This window comes from Melanerpes formicivorus, unplaced genomic scaffold, assembly GCF_026170545.1.
Source record: "Melanerpes formicivorus ecotype bairdi unplaced genomic scaffold, bMelFor1.0.p_v2 SCAF_21, whole genome shotgun sequence".
NCBI lineage: Eukaryota > Metazoa > Chordata > Aves > Piciformes > Picidae > Melanerpes > Melanerpes formicivorus.
In genome coordinates, this window is record NW_027142373.1 from 9,823,372 (window position 1) to 9,850,796 (window position 27,425).

General features: G+C 59.5%; 3 protein-coding genes across 10 annotated transcripts in view; 2 read left to right on the forward strand and 1 right to left on the reverse strand.

Annotated features, from left to right (window-relative positions):
* UBE2O (ubiquitin conjugating enzyme E2 O) overlaps positions 1 to 4,391 on the forward strand; it is a 76,260-nt gene extending 71,869 nt beyond the window's left edge. For both annotated transcript variants that reach the window (XM_068151453.1, XM_068151454.1), the window contains one exon: positions 583 to 4,391. In XM_068151453.1, coding sequence (XP_068007554.1) covers positions 583 to 1,325 — 743 coding nt within the window. In that variant the 3' untranslated portion in view covers positions 1,326 to 4,391. The remainder of the gene's footprint in view (positions 1 to 582) is intronic.
* A 3,256-nt stretch (positions 4,392 to 7,647) lies between these two features.
* SPHK1 (sphingosine kinase 1) lies at positions 7,648 to 15,957 on the reverse strand. Its single transcript, XM_068151455.1, has 5 exons — positions 15,459 to 15,957; positions 10,859 to 11,008; positions 10,066 to 10,160; positions 9,678 to 9,793; positions 7,648 to 8,939 (listed from the first exon to the last, which is right to left on the reverse strand). The coding sequence occupies exons 1-5, from the start codon at positions 15,868 to 15,870 to the stop codon at positions 8,156 to 8,158; spliced, it is 1,557 nt and encodes a 518-aa protein (XP_068007556.1). The 5' UTR covers positions 15,871 to 15,957; the 3' UTR covers positions 7,648 to 8,155.
* A 6,760-nt stretch (positions 15,958 to 22,717) lies between these two features.
* The window catches only part of PRPSAP1 (phosphoribosyl pyrophosphate synthetase associated protein 1), a 33,671-nt gene continuing 28,963 nt past the window's right edge, over positions 22,718 to 27,425 (forward strand). The window contains exons 1-2 of one of the 7 annotated variants that reach the window (XM_068151462.1): positions 22,718 to 22,728; positions 24,915 to 25,026. In XM_068151462.1, coding sequence (XP_068007563.1) covers positions 24,944 to 25,026 — 83 coding nt within the window. In that variant the 5' untranslated portion in view covers positions 22,718 to 22,728; positions 24,915 to 24,943. The other 6 variants (XM_068151460.1, XM_068151457.1, XM_068151459.1 and 3 more) reach the window with 6 other exon arrangements.

The window sequence follows — 27,425 nt, forward strand, 5'->3', positions numbered from 1 at the left end:
CCTCTGATGATGATTCACAGTTCAGCTCCTCTACTCCACTCTGGTGAGACCCCTCCTGGAGTACTGTGTCCAGTTCTGGAGCCTCTATTACAGGAAGGATCTGGAGGTGCTGGAGTGTCCCCAGAGAAGGGCCATGAGCATGAGCAGAGGGCTGGAGCTCCTCTGCTATGGAGACAGAGTTGGGGTTATTCAGTCTGGACAGGAGAAGGCTCTGAGCAGACCTTATTGTGGCCTTCCAGGATCTGAAGGGGGCTACAAGAAAGCTGAGGAGGGACTTCTGAGGGTGTCAGGGAGTGATAGGACTGGGGGGGGATGGAGCAAAACTAGAAATGGGTAGATTCAGATTGGGTATTAGGAAGCTCTTCCTGTGAGGGTGGTGAGAGACTGGCACAGGGAGGTGGTGGAAGCCTCATCCCTGGAGGTTTTTAAGGCCAGGCTGGATGTGGCTGTGAGCAACCTGCTGCAGTGTGAGGTGTCCCTGCCCATGGCAGGGGGTTGGGACTGGCTGATCCTTGAGGTCCCTTCCAGCCCTGACCGTTCCACGATTCCTCCTGGTCACCCCTTGGTGTCGTGTGCTGGCAGGTCTCATCCTGGTGAACGAGCCCTACTACAACGAGGCAGGCTTCGACAGCGACCGGGGCCTGCAGGAGGGCTACGAGAACAGTCGCTGCTACAACGAGATGACCCTGATCCGGGTGGTGCAGTCCATGATGCAGCTGCTGCGCAGGCCGGTGGAGGTCTTCGAGCATGAGATCCGGGAGCACTTCCGCTGCCACGGCTGGCGCCTGGTGTCCCGCATCGAGTCCTGGCTGGAGACCAACGAGCTGGTGGAGCGCAGCCACGAACAGGCCAACGGCGCGGATTCGGCCTCCCTGCTCTCCGCCTGCGGCGCCCTGGCCGACAGCCCCGGGGACAATGCGGAGCAGGGGGCGGCCGCGGAGCTCTCCGACTCGGCGCCGGACGGGAAGGAGGAGCCGGACGAGGCGGAGCTCGCCGCCGCCGCCTCCTCCGTGGCCGGCGCTGGGGAGCCCCAGCAGCACTCGGACTCGGAGAGCACAGGCCAGGCCAGGGGCACAGAGCCGGCCAGAGACCGAACGGACGAGGGGAAGGCTGCCCAGGACTCTGCCTCGCAGCCTAGCGTGAAACCAAAGAAAAGGAGAAAGAGCTACCGCAGCTTCCTCCCGGAGAAGAGCGGCTACCCCGACATCGGCTTCCCCCTCTTCCCCCTCTCCAAGGGGTTCATCAAAAGCATCCGTGGTGTCTTGCAGCAGTACCGGGCTGCCTTAGCAGGGGCCAACATCCCAGAGTGGACAGAAGACAAATAAATGGTCGGGTTAGGGACAGGCAGGTGCAGGGGAGAAGGGAAAGCCGCAGAAAGGAAATTGGCAAACGCTGTTACCAGAAAGCAGCTTCTCCTTCCAGCTTTTCTTCCTCAGCTTGGTTTGTTCCAAAGAAGGTGGTAGTAGGCCTGATTGCTCCTCCGAGGAAAGGTTGTCTCAGCATGAATAACTCTTTGCCCCCAGCCCTTCTCCCTTCCCCCTGTCCCACCTCACGTGCTCCTCTTGCCAGTTTGACCCTGCAACGGTAAGATTTGAGACCTGCACAGCAGCAGTCCTGCAGCCACATTCCCTCTGCACTTTCATCTTGGGGCACACAAGGACTCTTCCCACCCAACACTACCTCCCCAGGGGTTAGTTCTGGTGGGGCTGAAGCCAGGAGAAGTGGTTGCTGCAGTATCTGGAAGCGAAGGGCAATGCCCTCCCGGTCTTTCGTTTTTCTCTGCCTTACCACGGGTTTCATGAAGTCTGCCCCAGCTTATTGTGTTTAGACATTGGGTTGTGTTTGCATGGAAGTTGTCCACACCACGTGGAGTTGCTCTAGTCTTAGTTGTTCACTGATAGCTACGGAGTTCTTCTGATCAGGACTTGGTAGGCAGAACCAGAGCTCAGCTCTGGCACTTGTGCTGCTCTGGTAGTGCTGTGGGGTTTCCATCTAATTCTGCAACTTCTGGCTAGTCTTCTGGATGCAGTTCAGTCATCCTCACCTCTTTCTCCAGAGTAAGGCAAACCTCCCTCTCCCCACCACACATGCCTGTCGTCTAGGAGTACGCAGGATTGAGGGCTCTACCCTCCTCACTGAGGTATCCACATCTTCGTTCCCAGCCTTGCTGGGCTGTCACACAGCACTGCACCTCACCTGGATCCCTCCCTCACCTGGGCAGGTGGCAGCAAGGGGTCTTGGGGTGTAAATCTAGCAGCTAGTCTGGTGGTGAACCTGGCACAGCTGCTGCTTCTCTGTCCCTGGGCTGTAGATGGGCATTTCAGAGCTGTTTGAGCCAGGGCCACCCAAGGGCAAGGCATTGCCATGTCCTGACAAGGTCCTCTTGTAGCAGCAGCAGTTGGTGACTGTTCTGTGCTGTTACTCAACCAGCAGCTAGAGCACATCAGACACTGGAGTGGACTCTTATCAGGTCTTTCCCTTGCCAGCCATTTCCTGTGGTGGTCTGGGTCTGCTGTGGCTGGCAGTGCCATGGGCATAGCCTGTGCCATGCCTGATTGCTGCAGCAGAGACAAGGCTGGTGGGGTCAGCCCACGTGTCAGCAGCGAGAGCTGCCCAAGCTGTGAGCACTTTGAAGCAGTGACCAGAGCCTCCTGGTCAAGACACCTCCTTGAAGCCTCTTTCTCTGTGCACTTATCTCACTTCTGGAGCTGGGAGACTTCCTTCCAGCTCTGCTGAGCTTAGGCACTGGAGAAGCACCTGCTTAGCATCCATGTGGAGCACAGTCTGTCAGGGAGAGTCCGTTGGTCCTTCCAGCTGGCACAGGGAGCTGGTGGTGCCAAGCTTCCCAGGGAGGAGTTGGGCTGAGCAGTCAGCTCTGCCAGAAGTAAAGATGGAGCCAACACTGTCCTTTGCTCTAGCTCAGTGTGGCTGTGTCCTTCCCCCGCAGCCAGGCCAGGACCTCATTTTGGAAGGGAGAAGAGCAGGTGAATCTCAGCAGGTTTGCACAGTGCTTTCTGCTCCTTGAAACGCCAGGGTCTGCACCCACATCCCCCTGCCTGGCTCCCCTCTGTGCCTGGCTCCTCTCTGTGCCTGCAATCTCCAGCTGCTCCCACGTTGTTGCAGAGCTGGGGGGTGACTCTGTGAAGCCCTTTGTGTCACCACCCACTTCTGGCACTTGGAAAGGCATGTCCTGGTGCTCCGGAGGAAGCAGAGCTTAGCTGTGAAGGAAGACCTGGGCCTGCAGAGCTCTCCCAGCACTTGTCTGCAGGTGGATCTGGTCCTGCTCCAGCACAGGGAGCCTTCCCTGTCTGGCAGTGTGGCAGATCCCCAGTGGGGTGCAGGGAAATGCTCTGAGCCCCAGGCAGGGCAGCTGGAGCTGCCCATGGCACTCAGGGCTGCGTTCTGGCCGCGGCTGGTGTGGATGAATGAGTCCTTTTGCACCAGGAGCGGAGGTGGCTCCAAAATGCAGGGGGCCGGCTGGGGCAGAGGGGTGAGGCTGCTGCTGCGGGGCAGGGGAAGGGCAGGCTGAGAGGCTCGTTCCACAAATGATTAAGCCTCTTACTCACCAGACAAAACTCTGGATGGTGACCTACAGATGGCTGGTGATCCACAGATGCTGACTTGTTCCCTGTGCCAGGCTGTCCTCAGCCCCGGTGGCCAGGGAGGAAAAGAGGAGAGCCCTTGAGGGCTGAGCCGTGGCTGGGAGGGATGGAAGAGGCCGCCTGCTTTGCCCACCCTTCACTCCCTGCAGCTCTCATCTCCCGAGGAAGGTGCTGGCAGGGACCGGTCACGCTGCTCAAGTCCTCCCCTCGGCCCAAGAAGCCTCTTTGGCTTTCCTCTGGTTATATAATCAAAGAGCTTTTGCACAGGTTCCTGGGGCTCCCCACCGAGGGAGGCCTCTCTTGGCCTTCTGGAAGGCGAGGGGAGGGGGGGAGAGGGTGGGAATGCTGCTCCCCAGCTGCCCTGGCTGTGTCCCACACCCAGGCCCTGCACAGAGGTTTACAGATCCCTAATTTTCTTTGTTTTGTTTTATTTTGTTTTCTAAAAGCTTTTGATAATGTGAAGCTCCTGGGTGGTGAGGTTGGTGGTGAGCACACTGCAGCTGCGTCATTTCTTCATTTATTTTTTGAGGGGGGGAGGGGGAAGGGTTGGTTGGGGTGGGTTTGGTTGTGGGTTTTTTTTTTTTCCTTGTATGTATGTACTATTTAAGGGGGTAAGGAAACTTAAAAGGCTTAAAAAAAAAAACCAACTTAATAATAATACTGCTAAAAAAAAACACTGAAAAAAAAAAATAAGCCAAAGCATGATGCATATTGTTAGCCTTAAAACTGGCTACATGACTGTGTGATGTACAAATGAGAGCAGCCTGTAACTGTTTTAAGTGCTGAGGGGGTGGGAGGGGGAGGTTGGGGGGGAGGGGAGGGTGGAAGGGAGTGGGGAGGAGGTTGGGGGGGGGGGAAAAAAAGCATTCACAAGGGGGGGGGAAAAAGGACAACAAAAATGAGTTTGTAGCCTGGATCCTGTACAGTATTTAATGACACTTCAAAACAAAGCAAACCCCACATCAAAAAGAGGGGGGAAAAAATAAGAAAGGAGGGGAAAAATAAGAAAGGAGGGAAAAAATGAAGGGGGGGAAAAAAATGAAGGGGGGGAGGGGGAAAATCAACAACAACAACAAAAATAAAGGGCAAACCACAACCCCACAACCAGACCCTGACTGTTGAGGCCATGCTTTAGAGGTGTGTTGTTCCTGTGCAGATGTGGATGCTTGGTTGCTTATACAATATCTGTATAAAGTGCTGTGTGACCATTAAAACCTTTTTTTTTTTTACCTGCAGAAGGTTTGGTTTGGGTTTTTTTTTTCTGTTGGGTTTTTTTTTGGGGGGGGGGTGGGGGGGGTGTTTGGTTTTTGGTTTGGCTAAGTGAGGTTGTAATAAAAGAGGGAAGATGAGTTGCCATTAAATTGTGTTGCCTGCGTGAGCGCTTCTGCCTCTTGGTCTCTTTTTTGGCCCCCCCCTCCCCCTTTGGTGCTTTGCTGGGGGCTCTGTTGTGTGTCCCACTGCCAGGCTGTGGGCTGAGTGGGATGTGGAGAGAGGGCAGTGAGTCCAGAGGGAGGCAGGCAGGGCTGGCAGCAAGGGGCCTAGGTTGGGAGGGACCTTAGAAATCAACTCCTCCGACCGCCCCGCGATGGGCAGGGATGCCTCTCAACTAGACTCGGCTGCTCGAGGCCTCATCCAGCCTGGCCTAGAACACTCCCAGGGAGGAGGTATCCACAGCATCCCTGGGCAGACTGTTCCAGAGTCTCACCACCCTTGTACTGAAGAACTTCTTCCTAAGATTGAGGTTAACCCTATTCTCCCTCAGCTTCAAACCATTCCCCCTTGTCCTGCCTCTAGACACCCTTATGAAAAGTCCCTCTGCAGCATCTCTTCAGCTACTGGAAGGCAGCTCTAAGGTCCCCCTGGAGCCTTCTCTAGGCTGAACAACCCCAGCTCCCCCAGCCTGCCCTCAGAGCAGAGGTGTTCCAGGTCCCTGCAGTTCTGACTCCCAGGGCATCTGTCAGGCTTGGGGCTTATTTTTGATGCTTTTTGCTGGCACGTGGTGGATGCAGCCTGCCCTGTGTGGGGCACAGCACAGCTGCTGCCTCAGCTGGCAGATGGGGCCAGGGCAAAGCACTGGTGACGCTGCACCTTGAATACTGGGTTTGGCTTTGGGGTCCCCTCCTCAAGAAGAGCACTGAGGTGCTGGAACAGCTCCAAAGTAGGGCACCAATGCTGGTGAAGGGTCTAGAGCATAAGTCTTGTGAGAAGCAACTGAGGGACCTGGGGTGGTTCAGCCTGGGAAAAAACAAGAGGCTGCCAGGGTTTAGTGGTGACCTGGCAGTGCTGGGTTGATGGTTGCACTTCATGATCTGAAAGGTCTCTTCCAACCTAACCAATTTTGTGATTCTATGAAAACCCTTTGCAGACACACCCACCCACCATAGGCAGCTCTGCCCTGGTGGTGCCTTCCCAGTCCCTCAACTCGGGGCACAGGTAAGTGTGATGAGAGACAAACACAGCCATGGTCAGGCTGCTGTGGCCAAGGCATCTTGGACCTCCTGGGTGTGGGTGGGTGTTTAACCCCTGTGATACCCTTCCAGGCTTTCCTCTGCCTGCAAGCAGAGGAGGTGGGCAGCAGTGTCAGGGGGATTGCTGGAGTTGTTCAAATATTCAGCATCTACCTCTGGAGCTGCTGCATCTCCCTTGGGTGTTGGGAATGAGGGACTGCACAGGAGAAGTTGTTGGGGAAAACCCCAGGGCTGCAGGCTGGCAGGTTTTGGAAGCAGGCTGGGTGAGGGCAGAGACCCAGCAACACCTGGGAAAGGAAGGGTTAGAGAGATCCCAACCAACCCCAAGCTGTGAACAGTGCAACCATCCCTGGGAGAGGCTGGGAGGAGACTCCAGGGAGCCTTTTAGGTGCTTCAGACCCAAAGGGCTCAGCCTCTGGTGAACTGTCCTGCTTGACAGGGACAGCCAAGAGCCCTGAGCACATTCCCTGCCCTGGGTTCTCCCTGCAGCCTCCTCGGGGCCGTGGCAGCTCTTGGATGTGGTTGTGGAGTTCAGTGGAGGATCGCTGAGCTCGTTTTTGCACCTGGCCTGATGCCACTGGGGAAAGAGCCTTATTTTGGGAGGTGCTTCCCAGCTGCTGCTGCCTTGCTGGCCGGGGAACAGGAACGAGTGGGGCCATGAGGGAGGGGGAACAATCGTGCTCTTCTTTCCCGGTTCTGCAATCCTAATTGCATAGTTTGCAGATGAATAAATGCAAACAGCCACCACTGTTTACTCATCTTGTACTTGAGCACTCTAAATGAGATTTAATTACTGCAATTTTATACCAGACAGGCTGAGCAATCCCCCTCCAGGCAAACCCTCTGGCAGGGACCTGTTGCAAGGCTCCAGCTGGCCCCAGGCTGCCCTGGGAAGGGGGATGTCTGAGCTCCGTATAGGGCCCCCCACTCCCAGCACAAAGCCAAACGCTCAACTCCACCGACCCCCTCTTTGAACCTCTTCCATGACCCTTCCCTGCCCTCACTCGCAGGCACTCGCGGAACCTTCCCCAGGATGCCCCAAAACGTCACGAGGGGGGGGAGGGGGGGGCTGAGCTCCCTGCATTCACAGATTGCACTGGACTGGGCGGGACCCTCAAAAGCCACCTCGTCCAATCCCCCTGCAGGCAGCAGGGACACTTCCAACTCGATCAGGCTGCCCAGGGCCACAGCAAGTCCGGTCTTGAATGTCTCCAGGGGTCCTCAACCACACCCCTGGGCGACCAGCCCCTGTGAGGCTGAGCAGGGAGGCCCTGAGGTACCCCAAAACCAGCGATGCCCTGTGTCCTGCCACCGACGCATCCCCCCTGGGAGCACCGCTCCTGGGGCCGCCGCTCCGCACTGCTCCTGGCCCCAGCATAAGGGTGGTCGAGCAGCGTGGGCAGGATGCTAGGGAGCCAAAGGCCACGGCGCTGAGCTAAACCCATCTTGACAGCAGCTTGGGCAGGCTGTGTGTGAGCCCAGCCTGGGGTGACAGCACCACAGCCCTCCCCCTGCCCACAGCCCTCCCCCTGCCCACAGCCCCGCCCCTGCCCACAGCCCCCGGCTCAGAGGGAAAAACCCAGAGGGGATTTTTAGGGTGGGGTTTGGTGTTTTTTTGCAAACTCTAGGTATTTATTGCATTTCTCACAAGAATAAACTCTGCTTCTACAGGAAGCTTCGGGTACAAACATTCTTCTTTTAAAAAAAAAGTCGATTTCTTGTATTAGAGATCTTGGTCCTGACCATCCCTGGGGAGGTGGCACTGGCTCCGCGGCAGGGACGTGAGCGATGCCACCCTGTGCGTTGGGGACGGGGCTGTGCCGGCGCAGCCACCCGGGACCTCGTACCAGGATCAACCACGCTGGCATCTCGCCGGCACCGAGTACCTGATGGGGCTCAGATTTGGGACGGCATCGGTCCCAAGGGGGTAAAGCTAAGCATGGGGGCAAGCGAGGGGACGAGTGCCCGCGGCCCCCAAGAGCTATTGCTAGAGGAAGAGGAGGTTCCTGAGTGGGAGGAAGGCTCTGCTGCCCTTGTACTGGGCTGTGCCGGCAGCTCAGCACTGCTGGGGGTGGTCCTGGCCGCTCAGGAGCCGCTGAGGACGCGGCAGAGCCTGCTGTGGATCTGGCCCTGGACGGGCTCGCAGGCCAGCGCCTCGCCGTCCACCGTCATGATGCCCGCGGCCGCCCGCGGCTCCAGGCGGAAAGCCCGGACGGGGACGTAGCACAGGTGGGGACAGTTCAAGTCCAGGTGGGTGCCCCTGGCCATGGCCAGGAAGATCTTCAGCAGAGCCACGCGGCTGATGCCAGCCCTCAGGTAGAAGAGGTGGATGCAGCCGTCGTGCAGCTGAGCCGCCGGCGCCATCAGCAGGTTGGTGCCCAGGTGGGACTGGTAGATGGCATAGACAGTGACGAACTCCTCCTCGGGGACCACCGTCCAGTGCGCCGGCACCGGCTGGCTGAGCGGCACCAGCAGCGAGTCAGCAGGCAGAGCCCCAGGCGCCTCCGTCCCAGCCGGGGGCACGGCGCGGCCAGCCCGGCCATTGGTGATGGGCGCCTGGGGGTCTCTGGATGCCGCGGGGGTGCCCTGCTCGGGGGCAAAGGGCAGGTAGGAGAGGCGGCCCTGGTACACGCGCAGCTTGGCCAGGCACTGGAGGGTGCCCAGCGTGAAGCGGGCGTTGCCCATCCGCCGGTACTTCTCGCTGTCGATGTCCACGTCGGAGATGAAGCCCCAGCCGAAGCCCAGGAAGGAGAAGAATCGCTTGCCCGAGGCCGTGCTCAGCGACACCAGGTCCATCTGCGTGTGCAGCCCCTTGCACAGGATGAAGGTGCAGTTCAGCAGCAGCTTCTTCTTGGCGACGTGATCGTTGCTGTGAGGAGTGCAGAAGGGTGAGTTCGGGCCGGACCCAGCTCGGGGCCCCTCGGGCTGTCCCGGCATCCACACAGGATCATAGAATAGGCTCACAGAATCACCCGGGTTGGTAGTCTGACCCATCCTCAGCTAGATCAGGTGGACCAAAGCCCTCTGGAGCCTCACCTTCAGTATCTCCAGAGATAGGGCCTCAACCACCCCCCCTGGGCAACCTGTTCCAGTGCTCAACCACCCTCACTGTGAAGAACCTGATCCTAACATCCAATCTACATCTCCTCTTCTCTAATTTCAAACCATGCAACCCTTGCCCCTGTGTCATGGTTGGGAGGTATCCCAGTGGGGTGATGATGTCCCTCAGGGTCAGCTGCTGGGACAGAGTGTGCACAGGTGGGAAGGATAAAGCAGCTCCTGAAAGAGGGAATTGATCAGGGGCTGCTGGGTGAGGGTGGATCCTTTAGGGTAAAGCTGTGCTGGACTCAGAGCCTGGGGAGGAGAAAGCCTGTGTGGGGAGCTGGGGACATGGGGACACAACTTGATGCTCCCAGGGACCAGCTGGGCCTAGGCAGCATCAGCCTGAGGGGAGTTGGGGACCCATGTAGGCACCCCTGTGCTGGGCATCCCAGCACCTTTTCCTGTGCTGGAGCCATGTGCTCCTTTTGCTTCCTTCATCCCCCCTCCTCAGTGCCAGCAGAGCCCCGTGTGCCAGCCAGGGCAGTGCCAGCAGCAGGTGACTCACCCTGCATAGTAGTTGATGGAGGCAGCCAGGGCATTCCCAGAGCCCCCTGGCAGGATGCACAGAGGCTTCTTCATGGTGTCCTCCCAGTCTGGCCGCTCCATGAGCCCGTTCACCACCTGCAGGGATGGAGGGAGCTGGTGGTAGCAGGGCCAGGCATAGAACCTAGTGGGCTCTGTCCAGCCCTGGGGGAGGCAGAGCCCACAGCACCCCTAGTCAGGGCAGAACTGAGGCCATGGCTGCCTCACTTTGCTCCAGGCCAGATGCCAGCTCTCCTCTGCCATTCCCTGCCTGCCTTTGTATCTCAGGGCTCAGCTCCTGCCCCAGGCACCCCTCTTCTCCCAGTTCTCTGCCCATCCTGGCCAGGGGGATGCCCTGCAGTGCCCCTCACCTCAAAGAACAGCCCGTCCCCGGACATGACCACCAGCGTGTCCCACTGCGACAGGTCCTCATCCCTCACCTTCTCGTGTGCATGGTGAGGCCTCTCTGGAGAGGAAAGCAGAGAGAGTTGAGCATCACCTTCCCTCCTGCTGCCACCCCCCCCACAGTGACCCCAGCCCCAACTGTCCCCACAAGGGTCCCAGCCAGGAGTGTAGGAGATGAAGCAGTCACCCCTATTGGTCAAGGGGTCCTCAAGTTGCACCAGGGGAGGTTTAGGTTGGACATGAGGAACAATTTCTTCCCCAAAGGGTTGTCAAGCTCTGAGATAGGCTGCCCAGGGCAGTGGTGGAGTCCCCATCCCTGGAGAGACTGAAAAGACAGTGGTGATGTGGTGGACTTGGCAGTGCTGGGTTAGCAGTTGGTGATCTGAAAGTTCTCTGGTTGAGTCCCCAGCCCTGGATGTGTTTGAAGGTGGCTTGGATGTGGTGCTTGGGGATATGGTTTAGGGCTGAACCTTGTAGAGTAGGGTTCTGGGTTGGTCTTGGTGATCCTGAGGGTCTTTTCCAACTTGAATGTTTCTGTGATTCTGTGAAGATGACTCTCTGCTTTTCCTGAGTGCAGCCACATCTGCTCACCCCCATTCCCACCACCACCTGCAGCAGCCCTCTCACCACATTGTCCCAACCAGCCCCACAGGAGCCAGACCTGTGGCTACAAGGTCATCAGAGAAGCCCATCCCAAGGCAGCAGCAGCCAGATAGGAGCCCAGGAAGGGAGGAGGAGAGGTGCTGCTGGCAGACTCACCGGTGATGAAGACGGTGGTGGCGATGTCAGCCTCGGCCAGCATAGGCTGCACCACAGCCTGGAAGTCCTCGAGGGCGCGGCCAGCCCCGCTCCGGGGGTTCAGCAGCACCAGCGCACGGCAGGGCCGGGGCAGCACCCCGTAAGTGTCACCTGGGTGGGGGACAGGGTTGGGTCAGGGCGCTGGGGTGGCTCTGGGAGAGTTTAGCCTTTGCCACACCTCCAAAGGAAGCGGAGCAGCCCCTGATCCCCACCGGCTCCCTGGGCTGCAGCCCTCCCCCGAGGGAACGGGAGGTCAGCAGGGATGGAAGGTCCCTGCTGGGAAAGCAGGGGAGGTGACAGAGGCTGGGACACAGGGGTCTTGTGAGGACTCATCCTGAGCTGTCCCACAATCGGCAGGGATGTTTCACAGCCAGGCTGGAGCCCTGCAGCAGCCCAGCAGTGCTGCAGAGGATCCGGGGCTCTGCAGCACCGAGCATCCCTGGGCACCCCTGGGCACCGCAGGGCCACGGGGTGCTGCCAGACCAAGGAAAGGAAGGTGGAAGCAAAGGGGTGGGAGGGTGTTGAAGCCCAGCCTGCCCCGGAGCAGCCAGGCCCACACACTGGGAATTTCCCTGCCGAACGCCTGCGGCTCAGCCACGGCTCAGCCCCACGGTGAGCAGGGAGCCAAGCATGGAGGGACGAGAGCCAGGGGGACTCGAATTCCCAGTTCCCCACATCCACTCCAGCTGGAGCCAGGCCAGGACAGACACCTGTGCCAGCAGACGGACGCCTCTGCTTCCCCTGCTCCCCACAGAGCTCTGGTTTCATGTGTGAAGGCTTTGGCCGGGCTGTAATTACACTCCTGGCAGGGGTCTGCATCCCTCTGTGCCCCTGCCTGCCTCCAGCCCTCCCAACCCCAGTGGTGCCTGTGTGGGGAGGCAGGGTGAGCATACAGCTGCCCTGTGAGGGGGGTGCAGGGCAGAGCAGCAAAGTGCTGGCACTCTGCCATGGGCAAGACCCCTGGGTGCTGCCTGGGCACCCTGAGCTCTGAAAGGAGCAGGGCAGTGAAATGAGCAGGCAGGGTGCCTCAGGTGCCTGCAGTGCCTCTGGAAAGCCCTGGCCATGCAGGGTGAAGGCAGTTTTGGGGGCTGGGGGGATGCTCTCACCAGCTCTGGGCCCCCTAAGCTGTAATCTGCCCCGAGGGCGGTGGCAGAGGCCCACTCAAGTGTGTGGGTTCTGCAGGACAGCCTGTGCCTGCTGACTCAGCAGAAAGAGCTGCTCTCAGGAGCTGAGTCACTGAAGCAGATGACATTTCCCAGCACTGCCTCGGGCTGGGAACCCCCTGCCTCTCACCCGGGACTGGGGGCTGGGGCCAGCTGCCTGTCCCTGCCTTGTCTGCATACTTTGGTTTGAGCTGGTGGGACACACAGGCAGCTCCTTGCCAGCTCAAACCCTCCTGCTGGCCACAGCAGGGATGGAGAGGGGGAGCCTGGGGGTGGTGGAACTCCCCCAGGGTGACAGCCGTCATCACACCGGGCACGGCTGTGCTGGGGCTTCCCTGGCTGGCAGCTGGCAGACTTCCATGAGCTGCTTCATGGGGAGATCTCCCTGAACATCCCATCCCCATGCCCTGCCCCGGGGAGCACACAGAGCTCTGCTGATTCTGGCACCATCGGGTTGGTTTTGTGCCCCTGGGGATGACCTAGTGAGGCTGTCACCCTCTGGGCCACCTCCTTGCCAGCTGTTCAGGACCTGCCACTGAGTCCTCAGCAGAGGTCTACCCGTGAGAGCCCCAACAGCCAGGGCTGAGACAGGACCAGGTGCTGGCTCTGGGCCAGCACTCCCCACTGCTGTCCAAGGCCAGGGAAAGCTGCTGCCTGCACACCCCCCACACGCCTTCCTCAGCTCCTTATCAGTGGGTACCAGATGTGAAGGGACAAGCTGCCCTTGGGGACAGTGGTGAAGCAGTGTGAGCAGCTCGGGGCAGGGATAAGAGGCAGCAATCCCAGGGCTGGGCTGACCCTGCTCCCCACTCCTGAGCCTTCCCCAGTCACAACCAGCACTAAATCCTCTACCGGCAAATACAGCAGAGCCTCCAGGACAAGAGGCTCATGCTGCATCCCCAGCTGCTGGGGGCAGGTGCTGGGGGACTTTTCTCTCTCTTTCTCCTCTCCACTCTGAAGGATGCAGAGCCAGAGCACAGAGCACTTCAGGTACCCAAATGTTTTTTAAACTCTCAGTGCTCCTAACCAGCTACCTGGCTCCTGAAGCACACAGAGCTGCAGCTGGCTCTTGCATGAAGCCCCTGCCTGGGCCCGTGGGTGCTGCCCTGTGGGTGCTGCCTCTGCTGGGCTGCAGAGTACAGCTGGAACCCTGGAGAACTGCTGCTTGGATGGAAGGGGAAAGGTGAACCCTGCTGAGGGCACAGAGAGATGCCATGATTCTGTCATGGGGAACAGACTGCTGGTACCAGGGTGTGAAGAGGGACAGGAATGTGATCCCGGTGTGGGATCACACCAGCAGCAGCAGGCTCAACCCATGGCAAAGTGGGGGATGGTGGTTGGGAGCTGGAGCAGGCCAGCAGCGATGCTCAGCAGAGGGCACAGATGTCAGCAGCATCCCTTTGCCTTGCGCAATGCTGGCCAGGCCCTGGCATCGTGGCCAGGCTCTGACCACTTCCCCGCACGCTCTGGTCACTTCCAACCTCAAAGGCTGAGCAGAGCAGACACTGAGTCAGCAGGAGGAAGGGGCTCCAGCTGCTGCCAGCGCACAAACCCTGCTCTCACCCCTCCACCCACATGGGACACATGTCCTAGCTGCGCTCCGGCAGGGACCACGCTGCCACAGCTCCGCTGTCAGCAGCTCCAGCTGCTCCCTTGTGTCCCTGAGTCCTGGAAACAATCTGGGCACAAGGAGCAAGAGTGCCAGGCTGGCAGGGAACAGGGCTGGTGACCTGGTTGGTGCAAGGCTAGGGTGGACTGAGGCATGCCTGCTGTGTGTCCCCCTCTGGGCTGAAATAAGGAGGGGGAAGCTTCCTCCCTGACGTAGCTCTCTGCAGGGCTTTGATCCCAGGGGATGCTGAAGCTGAGATGACACCAGGACGGGCTCAGTGCTGGCTCCCCAGGTCCCCTGGCTGCGGGGCTGGGGTGGCAGGATTGCTCCACACGGACTCACACGCAGCTTCCCAGCGCTGCCTTATCTGTCCCGCACAGGCTGCGATGCTGGCAGGGGGTGGGGGTGGGGGAGTGCAGGGTGTGGCGAGAGGCATTTTTAGCTCTGTCCCAAACTGGGGGGGGGAGGAGGTTTGCAAATCCTGCCGGCCCTCGGCTAGAAAAATAACTGCCAAATCCCACACCACCTTCTCCCGTCCTCCTTCCTCGGGCTCCCCCGAGGCTCCAGCCTTGCAACGAGCTGCTCCCGCCCCAGCACCCTCCTCACGCTGCCTGCTTGAAAGGGCGAGGGGGTTTTAAAACCGCCTGCAGCTGCAGAGCTCAGGCTGGAGATAGAGACTGAGGAGCTGGGGTTTTACCTTCACCCCTCTCCCCTGGGTTTTATATTCTTTAGGAAGAGTAGCAGAAAGTTGTTTTGTAGCTGCAGGTCATGTTAAAAAAAGAAAGAAAGAAAAGAGCTGCATTTTAAAACGCAGGCAGGGGGAGCTGGGCTAAATGTGAGTTGACAGGATCCCTCTAACCGCATGTCTCTTAATTTCCAAGCCTGATCAGCGCGACTGGACAGCTAAATAAACGAAGTAGTGCATATAATTGAATCTGGGCTCTGATGTTCAGCTTCATGCCAGCCTGCCCTGCCCTGGCTGCCGCTCCGGGGCCGGGGGGGAGGAGGAAGAGGGAACTGGCACCCCCCAGACTCCTCTGTGCTACTTTGCCTGCTCCCGAGTGATGGCTGGGACCTGCCGGGGACAGTGCCTGGCTCCCGTCCTGCCTGCGTCAGCAATCATGCCTTTTTTGTTTTTAATTCCTTGGTTAATTCTGCCCTTTGGAGCCTCGCTCGTTATTGAACCCGAGGGAATGGGGCGAGGGGGGAGGGAGGATGGGGGTGGGCAGCGAAGGGTCCCCGTGGTGTCAGCACATCCCTGCCGCCCCTTGGATATAAGGGTGAAATCTGAGAGAAGCCACTCCCGGGGCTATGCACGGGGATGTCCCGGAGTCCCCCACGAAGCTCAGGGCTGGGGAAAAGGCGATCCGGGTGACCCTGCGGGGATGCGAATCGCTTCTCGTCCATGTCACCCGCCCTGGTCCCCAACCTATCGCTCGGAGCCCGACCCCCGCGCAGCGCTCCCGGCTTTCAGCCGCGTCCCTGGGACTGGCTGTCCCGCGTGGGAACCGGCGATGGAGAGAGGGAGAGCCCCCCACGCCCCGTTGCTCGCTCCTCATCCCACACTCCCTATCCAACAGCCTTCATCCCACATCCCTCATCCCACACCCCCCATCCCACGCCTGGCTGCTGGCCCCGGTCCCGGCACACACACCCCCGCCCCGTCCCTGGGCTTTCTCCTTCGGGACCTGCGGCGGAGCGGAGACAACTCTGCTCCACGGGAACGGGTCGGGTGTCGCTGTCCCCCTCCCCCCTCAAGTCTCGCGTGGGGTGGCGTCTCGGTACCCACCGTCCTGCGTGGGCACGGCGGGCACGGCGAGCTCCCGGATCCGGCGGCTCCAGGCCTGGGCGATGCGCAGGTTGCCCTCGGCGTCGGGGGCGAGGCAGACGCGGAAGGTCCGCTCCAGGCGCTGGCGGGAGGGCGAGCCCCAGCGCGACCCCCGGAACGGGTAACAAACCAGGGAGAAGCAGGCAGCAGGGACGGCAGCGGGGAAGGCGGTGGAGCCCACGCAGTCGGCCAGGCGGAGCACGGCGTCGGGACCGGCCGAGGACCCGGAGCCGGGACGCCTCACCTGCAGCTCCTGGGCCGTTAAAGCCAGAGAGTAAACGGCAGCACCGGGAGTCGGTCCAGCACCGAAAACACCTTGAAGTAACACCGGGGGCCCCCCGGGCTCCGGGGGAGTGCGGCGGCCGGCGGCCATCGGCGGCGGAACGGGAACGGGAGCGGGACGCACCGGGGAGCGCCGCCCGCCGCTTGCTCGCTGCTGACACCCGCCGCGCCGCCCGGCAATGGCAGCCGGGGCCGCACCATTCATAAAAACTTAACCCACTCCCCCGACCCACCCCGTCCCGGGGCTGCCCTGAGCCCATCCCCACCTCCTCCCCAGTCCCCTCCCCTGCCTCGGTTTTCCCAGGCTCTGCCCTGGACGCGGGGTACCACGACTGCCCGGTGGGGACACAGCGAGGGCACAGCCACAGGGCGGGGTGATTGCCCTGCTCGGGTAGGGGGTCCCGTATGGGTGTTCCCAGCCCTGGGGCTGGCGTGGCATCCATCCAGGCTCGCAAGGGGAGAGCAACAGCCAAGCACCGGACGGCCATGCCAGCCCCAGTTCCTGGGCATGGTGTCCAGGGACACATGGACCGACTGCTCCAGCTCCTCGAGCCCCCGCGCCGGGCTGAGCGGTGCTTGGCACCATTTCTGTACCATTTCTGTGCCTTTCCAGCCAGGACGGCGCAAGAAGAAGGGACACCCGGAGACATCAAGGCACGGCCAGAGCAGAGGAGGACACTGGGGACTGGGAGGGAGGACATTGTCCTGCCCGTCACTCACCATCAGTGAACCCCAGTCCACCACGGGGCACTGAGTGATGGAGACAGAGCCCAGGGCATCTGCCTGGAAGGTGCCAGCGTGGCTGGGAGCTTCTCTGTGCCCACAGCAGCTGGAACAAACCACGGAGAGCAGCTTTAGGTGGTGACAGGACTGAGCTCACCTTCCCGATGCGCTGCTGGGCTCCAGGGGTTCTGGCCCAGCCCAGCAATGATGGGGTTTGCCAACCAGTTCCCAGAGGACGTTGCTCTGCTCCACATGCTGCAGCTGGCCTTCTGCTCTCCTGAGGCTGCTCCGCGCAGGGAAATGAGCGATGAGTACTCAGACAACCGCCATGGGACTGGTAAGGCAGGCAGAGAGGTGCTCCAGTGCTTCTCTTCACCTCACCTTCCTCACCCCTTCCTCATCCTTCACAGCACCCTCTGTGACAATGTTCATGTGGGTTTCACTCGCCCTGTGCTGCTGGGCTGGCAGCTGCCCGAGACCCTGTAACCTTGAGCTCACACTGCACGGAGGCATCGCCCTTCATGCTCGGGGCAGGTTAATTAGCACTGAGCCCTCAGCCCTCTGTCCTCACCTAAACCCCTTGGAACTGGCCAAAACTGGAAGTGGTGCCCAGCTGGTTGACATGGTTAAGTCTTGCTTTCCCAGAGTGACCTAAACCAGGAGCTGAGGTGGCATGATTTGGATCATGGTGCTTTCCAAAAAGCCTTCCCTGCACTCTGGGGGTCAAAAATCTTCTTTGAGGGGGAGGTAGAGCTGAACCCACTCCCCACCATTTGCTGGCTGATAATTTCAGATGGGGGAACCTCAGCTCCCACAGCTTATTCTGGGTGAGGTTTGAGTGCAGCTGCTGCCATGCCACAGTCCAGTGTTTGTAAACAGCCCTGAAGTGCTCAGCAAGGTGTCACAGGAGGAAATAGCTGAATGCTGAGGAGTGCAGAGTCCTGACCTGCCCCTCACCCCTCTCGGTGACTAACCAGCTCCCGATTTCCGCCCAGGAAGACACGAGACGTGGTGGGAGGATGTGACAGCATCTGTCATGCTGCTCCTGGCAGGTGCCACGGGGCGATGGGGCTGCTTCGGGCTCTGTCCTCACCGTGTGACACCCACTCATGGCCCCGTACCGCAGGGAACCCCCCAGCCCTGCCTGCTGCACAAGAGCTGAACGTGTGGCCAGGCTCCACTGGCCATGGCCATGCAGGAGACAGGGCAAAGGGGCTGAAAGTTTCTTCATCATGAGCTGCTGAAGCTGGCAGTGCCACAGCACTCATCCATGGGAAGGGTTAGCACAGGGATGCCCACGGCAGGGATGCCCATGACTGGAAGATGAGGGTGCTGCAGCCAGATTATTAGATGGCAAATAGGACCAGCACAAACTCAACCTCCACGGTGGCACATCTCATCCAGGTAGAACTTGTCCATCTCGGTACTGATCTATGGGGACTTCACATAAGCCCATCCTAACGCTGTGCCACCCTTGGCAGATTCCCACTTCATGCCAGAGCCAGCCCCGTGCCCACCGCCGGCCCCATACAGGTCGCTTTGCTCTCCATAGCCGCGGGCTGATTCAACCCAGCGCCACACGGACGCCGCTCGTTTGCCTCCAGCCGCGACGTCTGACGCGGAAGCTGGGGTCGCTTCCGTCACCACCCGATGCTGATAAAGAGTCGTTTGGGGCTATCTTAATTACGAGAGCCTTAACGAGCTCCCCTGACCCGGCCAGCAGCCCGAATGGTGCTCAGCTGCCAGCACTCCTGCACTGTGGGCAGGAGTCTGCCCGTCGGGTTTGTCCTGATCGGCTCCGTTCCCACCCGTGTGCGTGGGAGGGCAGCGCGGGGGGGAGGTGGCGTGGGAATGCAGCGTGGGGCTGGTGTGCTGGTGGGGACAGACAGTGCTGGATCCCCCTCACCTCCCTTCTCATCACGAAGGGGGCTTGCCCACAGCATGGAGTGCCTGGTCGAGCCATGACCGTGGCTCCCTCCAAGAGATGATCTCCAGATGTCCCTTCCAGCCCCTGTCCTGTGATTCTGTGAAGAGCAAACACCCCACAAACCTCTATCCTGGGAGGGCCTGGGGGGTACCCCAACGCACAGATGTTATCTGGGGCAGAAAGCTTGTGTGCCTGGACTGCCATGCCCCAGGCTTGCTGGAGAAGGTGATGGAGCCTCTGTGTCTGGGGAAACTGAGGCAGAGGCAACAGACAAGGTTTGCCCTGAGCTGTGCAAGAGGCTAAGGGTTAAATCTAGCAATTAAACAGCCCCGCAGCTTCTTCTTGCCCCCCAGCTGCCTGAGGAGCTGCTCTCCCCAGGGAGGTTGTCCAGGGGGAAGAAAGCAGAGGGTGAGGGCTTCCCCCTCCCCTCCAGCTGATGCATTCCGGCTGCAGTGCAGAGCAGAAGCTCCCAGAGCCAGGGCGGGCCAAGATTTTGGACTCCTACTGCCTGCACAAGCAGCAGGCAGCCCTGGGGGAGGCATGCAGAAGACATGGCTCTGCTGCAAGCTCAGCTGCAGCGTTTGGGGGCGCGCAGCTCCTCCAGACCCCCTGCCCGCTCCGCCACCTCCGCCGGGACGGGAAGGGGAGGGGGATGCACTCATCCCGGATCCATCTCTTTCAGCATCCTTCCCGCTGCTGAAGGTACATGTCTCAAGGTGGAGCCAGAAATAGCGCGGCTCCTCGCTGCATCGGGGCTGGCAGGGCTGCAGGGTTTGGCAGGGGGACAGGCATCGACTGCAGCAGTGGGAACTTTCCAGCCGGTGCCTGCGGAAGCGGCCGGTGCAGAGCCGGAGTCGTTTCGGGGCAGTCAGCCCGGGGACTGCGGCTCGGCGTCTCTCAGCCCCCAGCCACAGGGGCTGGCAGGGAACGGTCACCCTGTGGCTCCCCGGGTGCTGCTGGTGCCAACACAGCAGGGAGCAGGGGAGGACAGAAGTAACAGAGGTATCTCCTGGAGGACAGAGATTGGGATCACAGCCCACCTGAGATGCATGAGCTGGGACATGGATTTTGGGTCTGCCACTGATGTGCTGCACAGCTCTGCCAAGGGACTGCACTCTTGGTCTCTGCCTCCATGCCCCGTGGGCAGCAGGCATCCCCCCCAATGCCAGCCTCACAGCAGTCCAGGACTTGACTCAAGAGGTTCTGGGCTTCTGAGGAGCTGGAGGTTACGGCAGCTCCCACACCGCAGCCGAGCCACGCAACCTGCTGGGGGCTGCTGCCCACCCCTGATCCTCCTCCAGCGAGCTGCCGGCACAGCCCAGGACCATGAGGCTCGTCAGGAAGCTGAATTCATTCCTCCCAGCTGATGATTGACTCAAAAATATTTCTGAGGTCAGACCTCCTCGGGGGAAACTCTCCCAAAGCGCCCCCCGAGGAGTTGCTGAGTCCGAAGTAACCACACACCGCGCTGGCTCCGCCCGAAAGTCACCCCCGATGACAAGCCCTGGCGTCAGAGGGGCTGAGGCAAAAGTGCTGCCGTTTGATCTCCCCCTTTGCTGAGAGAAGCCACATTTCAGACCCGTTGTAGGGTTTCCACCACTTCCCCGCAGCGGTTTCCTGCCATGATGTGAGCGCAGGCATTTTTGGGAGGTGAGTCAGAGGCTGCAATAAGAACCACCTGGCCGGGAGCTCGGAGGTTGGAGCCCATCCCGGGGTCATCCCCCTTGCGATGCTTGGTGCCCGGGGCAGGATTACTTAGCCCCACCACAGTCTCTCGTTTCTGGCCTGGGTAAGAAGAATTGGGATTTGCAGCCACGCTTCCCGTGGCTTCTTTTTCTTTGTGGGCTCCACCCGGGCTCCAGGGAGAAAACGGGTAAAGGAAAAAGGGCAAAAGCTCCCCCAGCTCTGCAGGAAGCTGCCTGCAATGGCTGTCCCACCCTTGCATCACGGCAGCCCCTTGCACAACCCCCCACCCCCCCCCCAAAGCACCCTAGCACACACAGGGTGGCACCTAGGCCCTGGTTTTCTCTGGGGAAGCAATGCAGGGCTGGGCAGAGCTGAGAAACTGCCCACCCTGCTTGTTGAAATCCAGCATATAAAGCTGGCTGCTTGTAAAGAAACCTCCCAGGCTTTCCCTGCTGGGCTTTAACATTTCATTTTTATATTTGCCTTTAAAAATACATGACCCCCCCCCCCCTGCCTGCCCTCCCCCTCAACATTACTCAAACCCCTCTGCTCAGCAAATAACTGCACGGCAGCCAGCAAGTGAGGCTGAGCCTGGATAAGCCTTTTCAGAGGAGCTAAACCTGCTCAAAGCTGGTGCTGTTCCCTGACCCGCCCTCCTAATCCTGCCCAGCTGATAATGAAATAATAAAGGGCTGCACAGCCTTGCTCTCCCTGCGCTGTGGGGGAGGTTTCTGCTGTCTCTCTGCGTGCCAGGAGCTGGGATATTAATTACTCCCTAAGTAAACAGAATTGCTTCTTTCTTCTCCTTTGCCTGGCTGTAAAACCAGGTGTGACCCTCAGCCTGCAGAGCAGAGGAACCAAAGCTGCTGCATTTTCCAGGAGAAAGGTTGGTCGTTGCAGTGATAACAGCCATGATCTCTGCCCACTGCCCTGCCCAGCCTCCTCAGGAGATAAGGCCAGCCCCACAGCTCTGCCAACCATCCAGATGGGAACAGCTGTCCCTGCAAGGCTGTGCCGGGCCTTTCCCCACAGGGATGGAGCTGGTGGCACTCTGGGAAAGTGTGGGGGATCTCAGAGCAGGGTGGGATTGGGGCAGGATGTGGTGTCAAGCCCCTCTAAGGTAACAGAGATGCCACCCGGGGTCTGCTGTGCTGGTGGCTGCGCTGCAGCAGATTGCACCAATTTGCTGCATCTGAGTCCTCAGCAGCTGGGAAAGCCAGGGAGGGTGACAACACAGGCAGGACCTGTCCCCTGTGGCCAGGGTGGCTCTGAGCATCCCATGAGGCAGCAGGAGTGAGGAGCAGAAGGTGATAGCTGGGAGAACCCAGAGGGCAGTGCTGAGGCTGAGGACTCCCAGAGAGGCTACATCAGCCCTGGGCTGCTGTGTTGAGGCTGCTAAGCTCCAGGTAGGAAAGGGTTAAACAGCCTTTCCTTCTCTGGCACACCTGAACTTCATGGCCAGCAAGGATGGAAAGGCTTTAAAAGAGGAAGGCAAGAATAAGCTCCTGTCCCAGGGGAGCTGGTGGGAGGCTGAGCACTCTGCAGAGGTGCTGTGCCATGGCCCCTGAAGCACTGGGTCTCCCACTCCCTCCTTGCTTTCCCCTTGCCTGGGTGCTGCTTTGGGGCTTGTCCCTGCTGCTACCTGCCTGCCAGGGTGCCCCTGTAGGAGCTTGTCCCTGCAGTCCCCATCCCTTGAGGTTCTCCTGCTCCCTTAGGACCTGTGCTTTCTCCAATAAGTGCAGAAGGGACCTTGGGAAGCAGCCAACTTCCTACCTCCCAAAAATAGTCTGGCCCTCTCCGTTTTTTTTCCCCCAGCTCTGTTCTTTTGGAGGACAAAGCCAGCAACTTGTGACAAGCTGCAGGAAGGCTGCTGAGACTGCTGTCAGAGCACTGCGCCTTGCAGGGCAGCAGCAGCTGTTGCTAAACGTGCACCAGCATGTGTGGCTGAGGGAGAGGCCAGCCTGGGGTTGGGGGTGCCCAAGATGGGGGTTGTGTGGGCTGCCTGGTGAATGGATGCCGCCGATGGATGCCAGGCCGCGGGGTTAGTGCCAGCCTGGAGGCCTGATTAGCATGGCACGCCCGGCTGCGCCGCCGCCTCGCACGGAGCCCGGGCAGCTGATGCTGCTAGCGCTCGCTTCCCCTTGCACTGCCGTCGGGGAACAAGCAGGGGCGTTGGGCCCCTGCTGGGACAAGGCATAGAGGAAGGAGCTGCGGAGTATACGGGGGACTTGGAGAGGCACCAGCAACCTGGCAGGGACCAGGGACCATAAACTGGCTGTGTGTGGGAAAGGCATCTGGTGCTGCATTGAATCTGCCCCTGCAGCCAGCAAAGGGGGTGACAGCTTGTGTCATGGCTCCCGAAGCACAGGCAGTGATGTAAACCTTGACCTACACGACCATGCAGCAGGTTTCATTGTGCTGGTGGCCAGGCTGGATGTGGTTTTGACCAACCTGACCGAGTGTGAGGTCCCTGCCCATGGCAGGGGGGTTGGAACTGGATGCTCCTTAAGGCCCCTTCCGACCCTAACAATCCTCTGATTCTATGGCTGACCCTGCAGGGCTACAGCTGGTGGTCTGATCCTGCTGCAGGAGTAAACCCAAGCGGCTTGTGAGGTGAGAGGGGGAATCTCATGGCTTGTAACACCTGGTAAATAACTGTGGGGTGGTCCTGGGTGGCCGTGGAGGGGGTGGAACCACACTGCAGGCACAGAGATGTGCCATCAGGCAGAGGTTTCCATCTCGGTGCCCGGGCAGCGCAGCAGTGGCACATGGAGGGGACAGGGCTGCATATGTATCATGCTTGCATTGAGGATGCTGCATCTTAATGAAAGCTGGAGGGAGACAATCTTTAATGAAGTGTTCAGTGGAAGAGGACTGATGGTGATGCCGCAGCTCCCAGCTAAACACAAAGTGTTTCTGACAAGAATCATCGCCAGAGGCACCACCGCTGTCACGTACCCAACCGCGAGCGGCTGGCACACGGCACAGCAGCCTGGCAGTGGGGTGAGATGCTACCAAATAACTGAGCATACAGCCTGGGAAGGAAGAAATTCTACCCCATGAGGGTGGTGAGACACTGGCACAGGTTGCCCAGGGAGGTGGTGGAAGCCTCACCCCTGGAGGTGTTTGCAGCCAGGCTGGATGTGGCTCTGAGCAGCCTGTCCTAGTGGGAAGTGTTCCTGCCCATGGCAGGGGGGTTGGAACTGGCTGATCCTTGAGGTCCCTTCCAACCCTAACAATTCTATGATTTTACGATCCTCCATGTCCTGAGCAAAGCCCACCATGACCTCCCTCCTCTTAGCTGGGAGAAACCAGCCCAAAGAACAATGATCCCCCCACAGCAGCTGAGAAAACTGCCAGGAAAGACCTCTCCAGGGTGAACAAAACCACATCGGGTGATTCTGGTGATGAAATTGATGCTCTTGGGGTCTGGGCAGAGCTCTGACAGATAGCAGAAGGAGGAGGAGAAGCAGGAGGAGAAGCTTCTGCTTAGACAAGTAGTGCCTGTACTTCAGCAGGACTTTGTCCTCGCATCCGAGGAGCCTGGAAGACCTCGGACCTTAAGAGAGCCTGACAGTGAGTGTTCCCTTAAGGCAAGGGGGCAGAGACCAGGTTTACAGATTCACAGATTGCAGCGGGTTGGAAGGGACCATCAAAGATCACCCTGTCCGACGCCCCTGCAGTGAGCAGAGACACCTCCTACTACATCAGTTTAGCTCCAGCAGCACCTCGTCCGGGCCGTCATCGGGGAGCCCCCGCTCCAGAGCGCCGCCCGGCCGCTGCGGGGTTCCAGGAGGACCGAGGGTTAAGCCCCACGGGGCGGGACCCGCCCCACCTGCCATAGAGCTCGGCTAGAGCGTTGCTAGAGCGTCGCCGCAGCGCTTCCGCCGGCCCGGCTGCCATCTTGGGTACGGGCACTGAAGCCGCCGCACTGAGGCCGTGCTTCTCACCGCCGGCCAGAAGGGGAAAGCTAGCCGCCCTGTTAACCGCACCCGGGAGCCGGGCGGTGCGCTTCCACCGCGGAGGGAGAGTTGACGCCGTTCTCACACCTCCTTCTCAGGCACCGGGGCTGTTCGGGCAGTAGTGGATAGCTTCTTCTCGCTCGGTGAGGCGGTGCGGCCGCGGTGCCCTCACCTAAGATGGCGCGGGGGGCGGTCTCTCCCCGGGGAGAATATGGCGGCAGAGGGCAGCGGCGCTCTGCCGGTTGGCGGGACGCGCTTGGCTGGGTGAGGGGACAGGACCCTCCCCGGTCTCGTAGGGACCCCTACCATTACCATACCCCCTACCCCACCGCAGGGACCCCTCTCGCTTTGCTGCCTCCTAGGGAAACACCTCACCCGCTTCCAACCTTCCCGCGCCCCCTTCCGCTCCCCCTCCCTCAGCTCACGTCTGCCTCCCCCAGCCAAAGGACCCCACCCCGCTCTGTCTGGCTCCCCCTCCTCGCTTTGGAGTTCTGCCTCGCCCTGGTGCTGAGGTGCCTCTGAGTAAGCGTGGGGCAGGTTGGGGTGGGGGTTACGGCAGGCTGGGCTCCCGGGAGGCTGGTTCCGCGGGCGCCCCGCACACACGGGCGCACCCCGCTTGGGCTGCTGCTGCAGCAGCACTTTATTTCCACAGTTATGTTTGCCTCCTCCCCCTTTTATAGTTTGCCCCCGGAGGGGACCAGCACGACCATAGGTAGCGAAGTGCTCCTCTCCTCCTCCTCCCCACCCCTTAGGGGGCGGCGATCGAGGCGGGGAGGAAGAAAAGGATGCCACGGAAGCTGTTGTTGCCTTATAAATCTGCTTTTTCTCGTTTTCGAGCTCCGCGGGGGTTGCATGACTCTTTGGCGATGAACGCAGCCAGAAGTGGCTACCGGGTCTTCTCGGCCAACTCCACGGCAGCCTGCACCGAGCTGGCAAAGAGGATCACGGAGTAAGTTCCCTCTCTTGTTTCAAGTTTCTTCCCCCCGCCGCCACCCAGCCCAGAGCTGCTGCCGGCAGCCAGGCTTTCATCAACGTCGCTGCAGAGGCTTTGGGCGACCTCCTGCCTTCTCAAGCCGAAGGTGTCCATTGTAAGCACCTTTTCGCCAGAGGTTGTGCACTGAGAGTGTTCAGCAGCTCTGCCCTTCGCCTCCTCGGCTCCAGCTTGTCCCTCCCGGGAACTCAGCCTGACCCGGCTGCTTTCTGCCTCCTGTGTCTCTGACATCCCTTTCAATGCTTCAAAAGGCAGGCTGCTGCTCTTGGGGAGGGAGAAGGTGAAAGGTAGCTGAACAAACCTCAGCAAACGTTTTAGCTGCTTTGGGAGATGCTGCAAACTTTGTCTGCTGCCTTTTCCCGGGGACACCGTGCTCAGCAGCTTCACTGCGTGGGGCACTGGGAGCCCCGCCTGTGTGGACCTCAGTGCAGCCCCAGCAGTTACACTAACCAAAGTGGATTAATCAGCCTGCATTTTGGTGGGGGTAGGCAGCAGTGTGCTAACAAAGGAGAGTTTAGCTCAGGGACAGGAGTTGCCCCTTTGTTTGTTATTTCAACCCATCAGTTTGGGCAGAGGTTGACCATGGCTTGGCAGGGACTGGGTCCTGCTGAAGGAGGGGTGGCTCCAAAACAGGGCTCTTGCTGCAGAGAGGAGCACCTGAGTTTACCCCAACTCTTGATCTTTTGTTTTGAATGACTTTGGCTCCAGTTGGGGCCCTCCCAGCTGAGGGGGCTTTTCCAAAGCAGGCATCTGTCTACTGGGGAGCTGCCATCCTGAAGCAGGATTTGAGTTTCCTTTCTGCTGCTTCTCAGCTACAGTTCATAGGAAGCTGCCCCCCAAATCGAGAGGGCTCAGTGCCTGTTCACCTTCCACAAGAGATGGAGGGCATCCTTGCTACCATTTAGGCAGCTGCTGGCCCATTCTTGACTCCAAGGACATGCTTGAATCAGGAACATGACTGAATACAGGTGTGCTGCCATCTTACCCTGCAAGCATGTTTTGTTTGTCCAGCTACCTTAGTAAACTGTGTTCAATCCTTAGCACAGATTATCTCCATGAGGCTGGCTTGGCTGGCTGACTGGGATCCCTGCTGCTGGTGGTGGGATGTGTGCTGGATACTAGTGATGGACTTCTTTGGTGTCAGGTGGGAAGGATTACTCCTTGTTTGGAAGTGAGAAGGACTTTTGCTGTGCTTGGTCAGTCCTGTCTCACTTTCCCTTCACTGCTAACAACTCTGGGAAATCAAGTCTTTACAGCTAAGGGAGTTACTTTTTGCTGCACCAGATGGGACATGGCTTTACAAGGCTTGCCCTGTTGTGTCAGCACAGAACGTAACAGGAGTCCCCTGAGGACAGGCTCCAAGTTCTCAGGACTGGAAGAGCAAATGGGCAAGCTTTCTTCTCTGCTCTTTGTCTTAAAAATAACTCCCTTTTGAAAAACAGCTGTAATGAGAGGAGACACAGAGCAGGCTTCCCCAGGCCATGGCACACACAGCTGCCTGTGTGATGTGCTGCTGTGACCCTCTGAAGCGTTCCCAGGGATGCTCTGGGGTGGCGGGGGGGGGAGTGACAGCAGGATCCAGAGTGACCTCCTGGCTGTCCTTCACAAAGTAAACTTCCAATAGAGGTGATGTGAGCTTTTTGCCTCAGCTCCAACATCAGTGAGGAGGTTGGGTGCTCTGGTGGTGGTAGGAGCACAAGAGTGTGATGCAGAGCTACTGCTTCGACTGAGACTTGGGGACACTGATACAGGTCGAGGCAATCCCAGGCACAACTCCAGGCTGGGCAGTGACTGGCTGGAAAGCAGCCCTGAGGAGAGAGACTTGGGGGTGCTGGGGGAGAAGAAGCTCAACATGAGGTCTCAATATGCACTTGCAGCCCACAAAGCCAATCAGATCCTGGGCTGCATCAGGAGAAGTGTGGCCAGCAGGGCAAGGGAGGTGATCCTCCCCCTCTGCTCAGCTCTGGGGAGACCCCACCTGGAGTACTGCCTCCAGTTCTGGAGCCCCTATTACAAGAGGGATGTGGAGGTGCTGGAAGGTGTCCAGAGAAGGGCCACGAGGATGAGCAGAGGGCTGGAGCACCTCTCCTATGAGGACAGACTGAAGGAGTTGGGGCTGTTCAGTCTGCAGAAGAGAAGGCTCTGAGGTGACCTAATTGTGGCCTTCCAGTATCTGAAGGGGGCTACAGGAAGGCTGGGGAGGGACTGCTCAGGATCTCAGGGAGTGATCCTGGGGGGGGAATGGAATCCTAGGGGGAATGGAATGAAGCTGGAGGTGGGGAGATTCAGGCTGGAGGTGAGGAGGAAGTTCTTCCCCATGAGAGTGGTGAAGCCCTGGAATGGGTTGTCCAGGGAGG

Bases quoted from the DNA above. Each gene is read 5' to 3' on its own strand.
- SPHK1 (XM_068151455.1), bottom strand. From the start codon at position 15,870: ATGGCCGCCGGCCGCCGCACTCCCCCGGAGCCCGGGGGGCCCCCGGTG. The intron at 10,161-10,858 runs GTGAGTCTGCCA...TTTCCTCTCCAG, and splicing joins CACCACCGTCTTCATCACCG to AGAGGCCTCACCATGCACAC. The intron at 9,794-10,065 runs GTGAGGGGCACT...CCATCCCTGCAG, and splicing joins GGGACGGGCTGTTCTTTGAG to GTGGTGAACGGGCTCATGGA.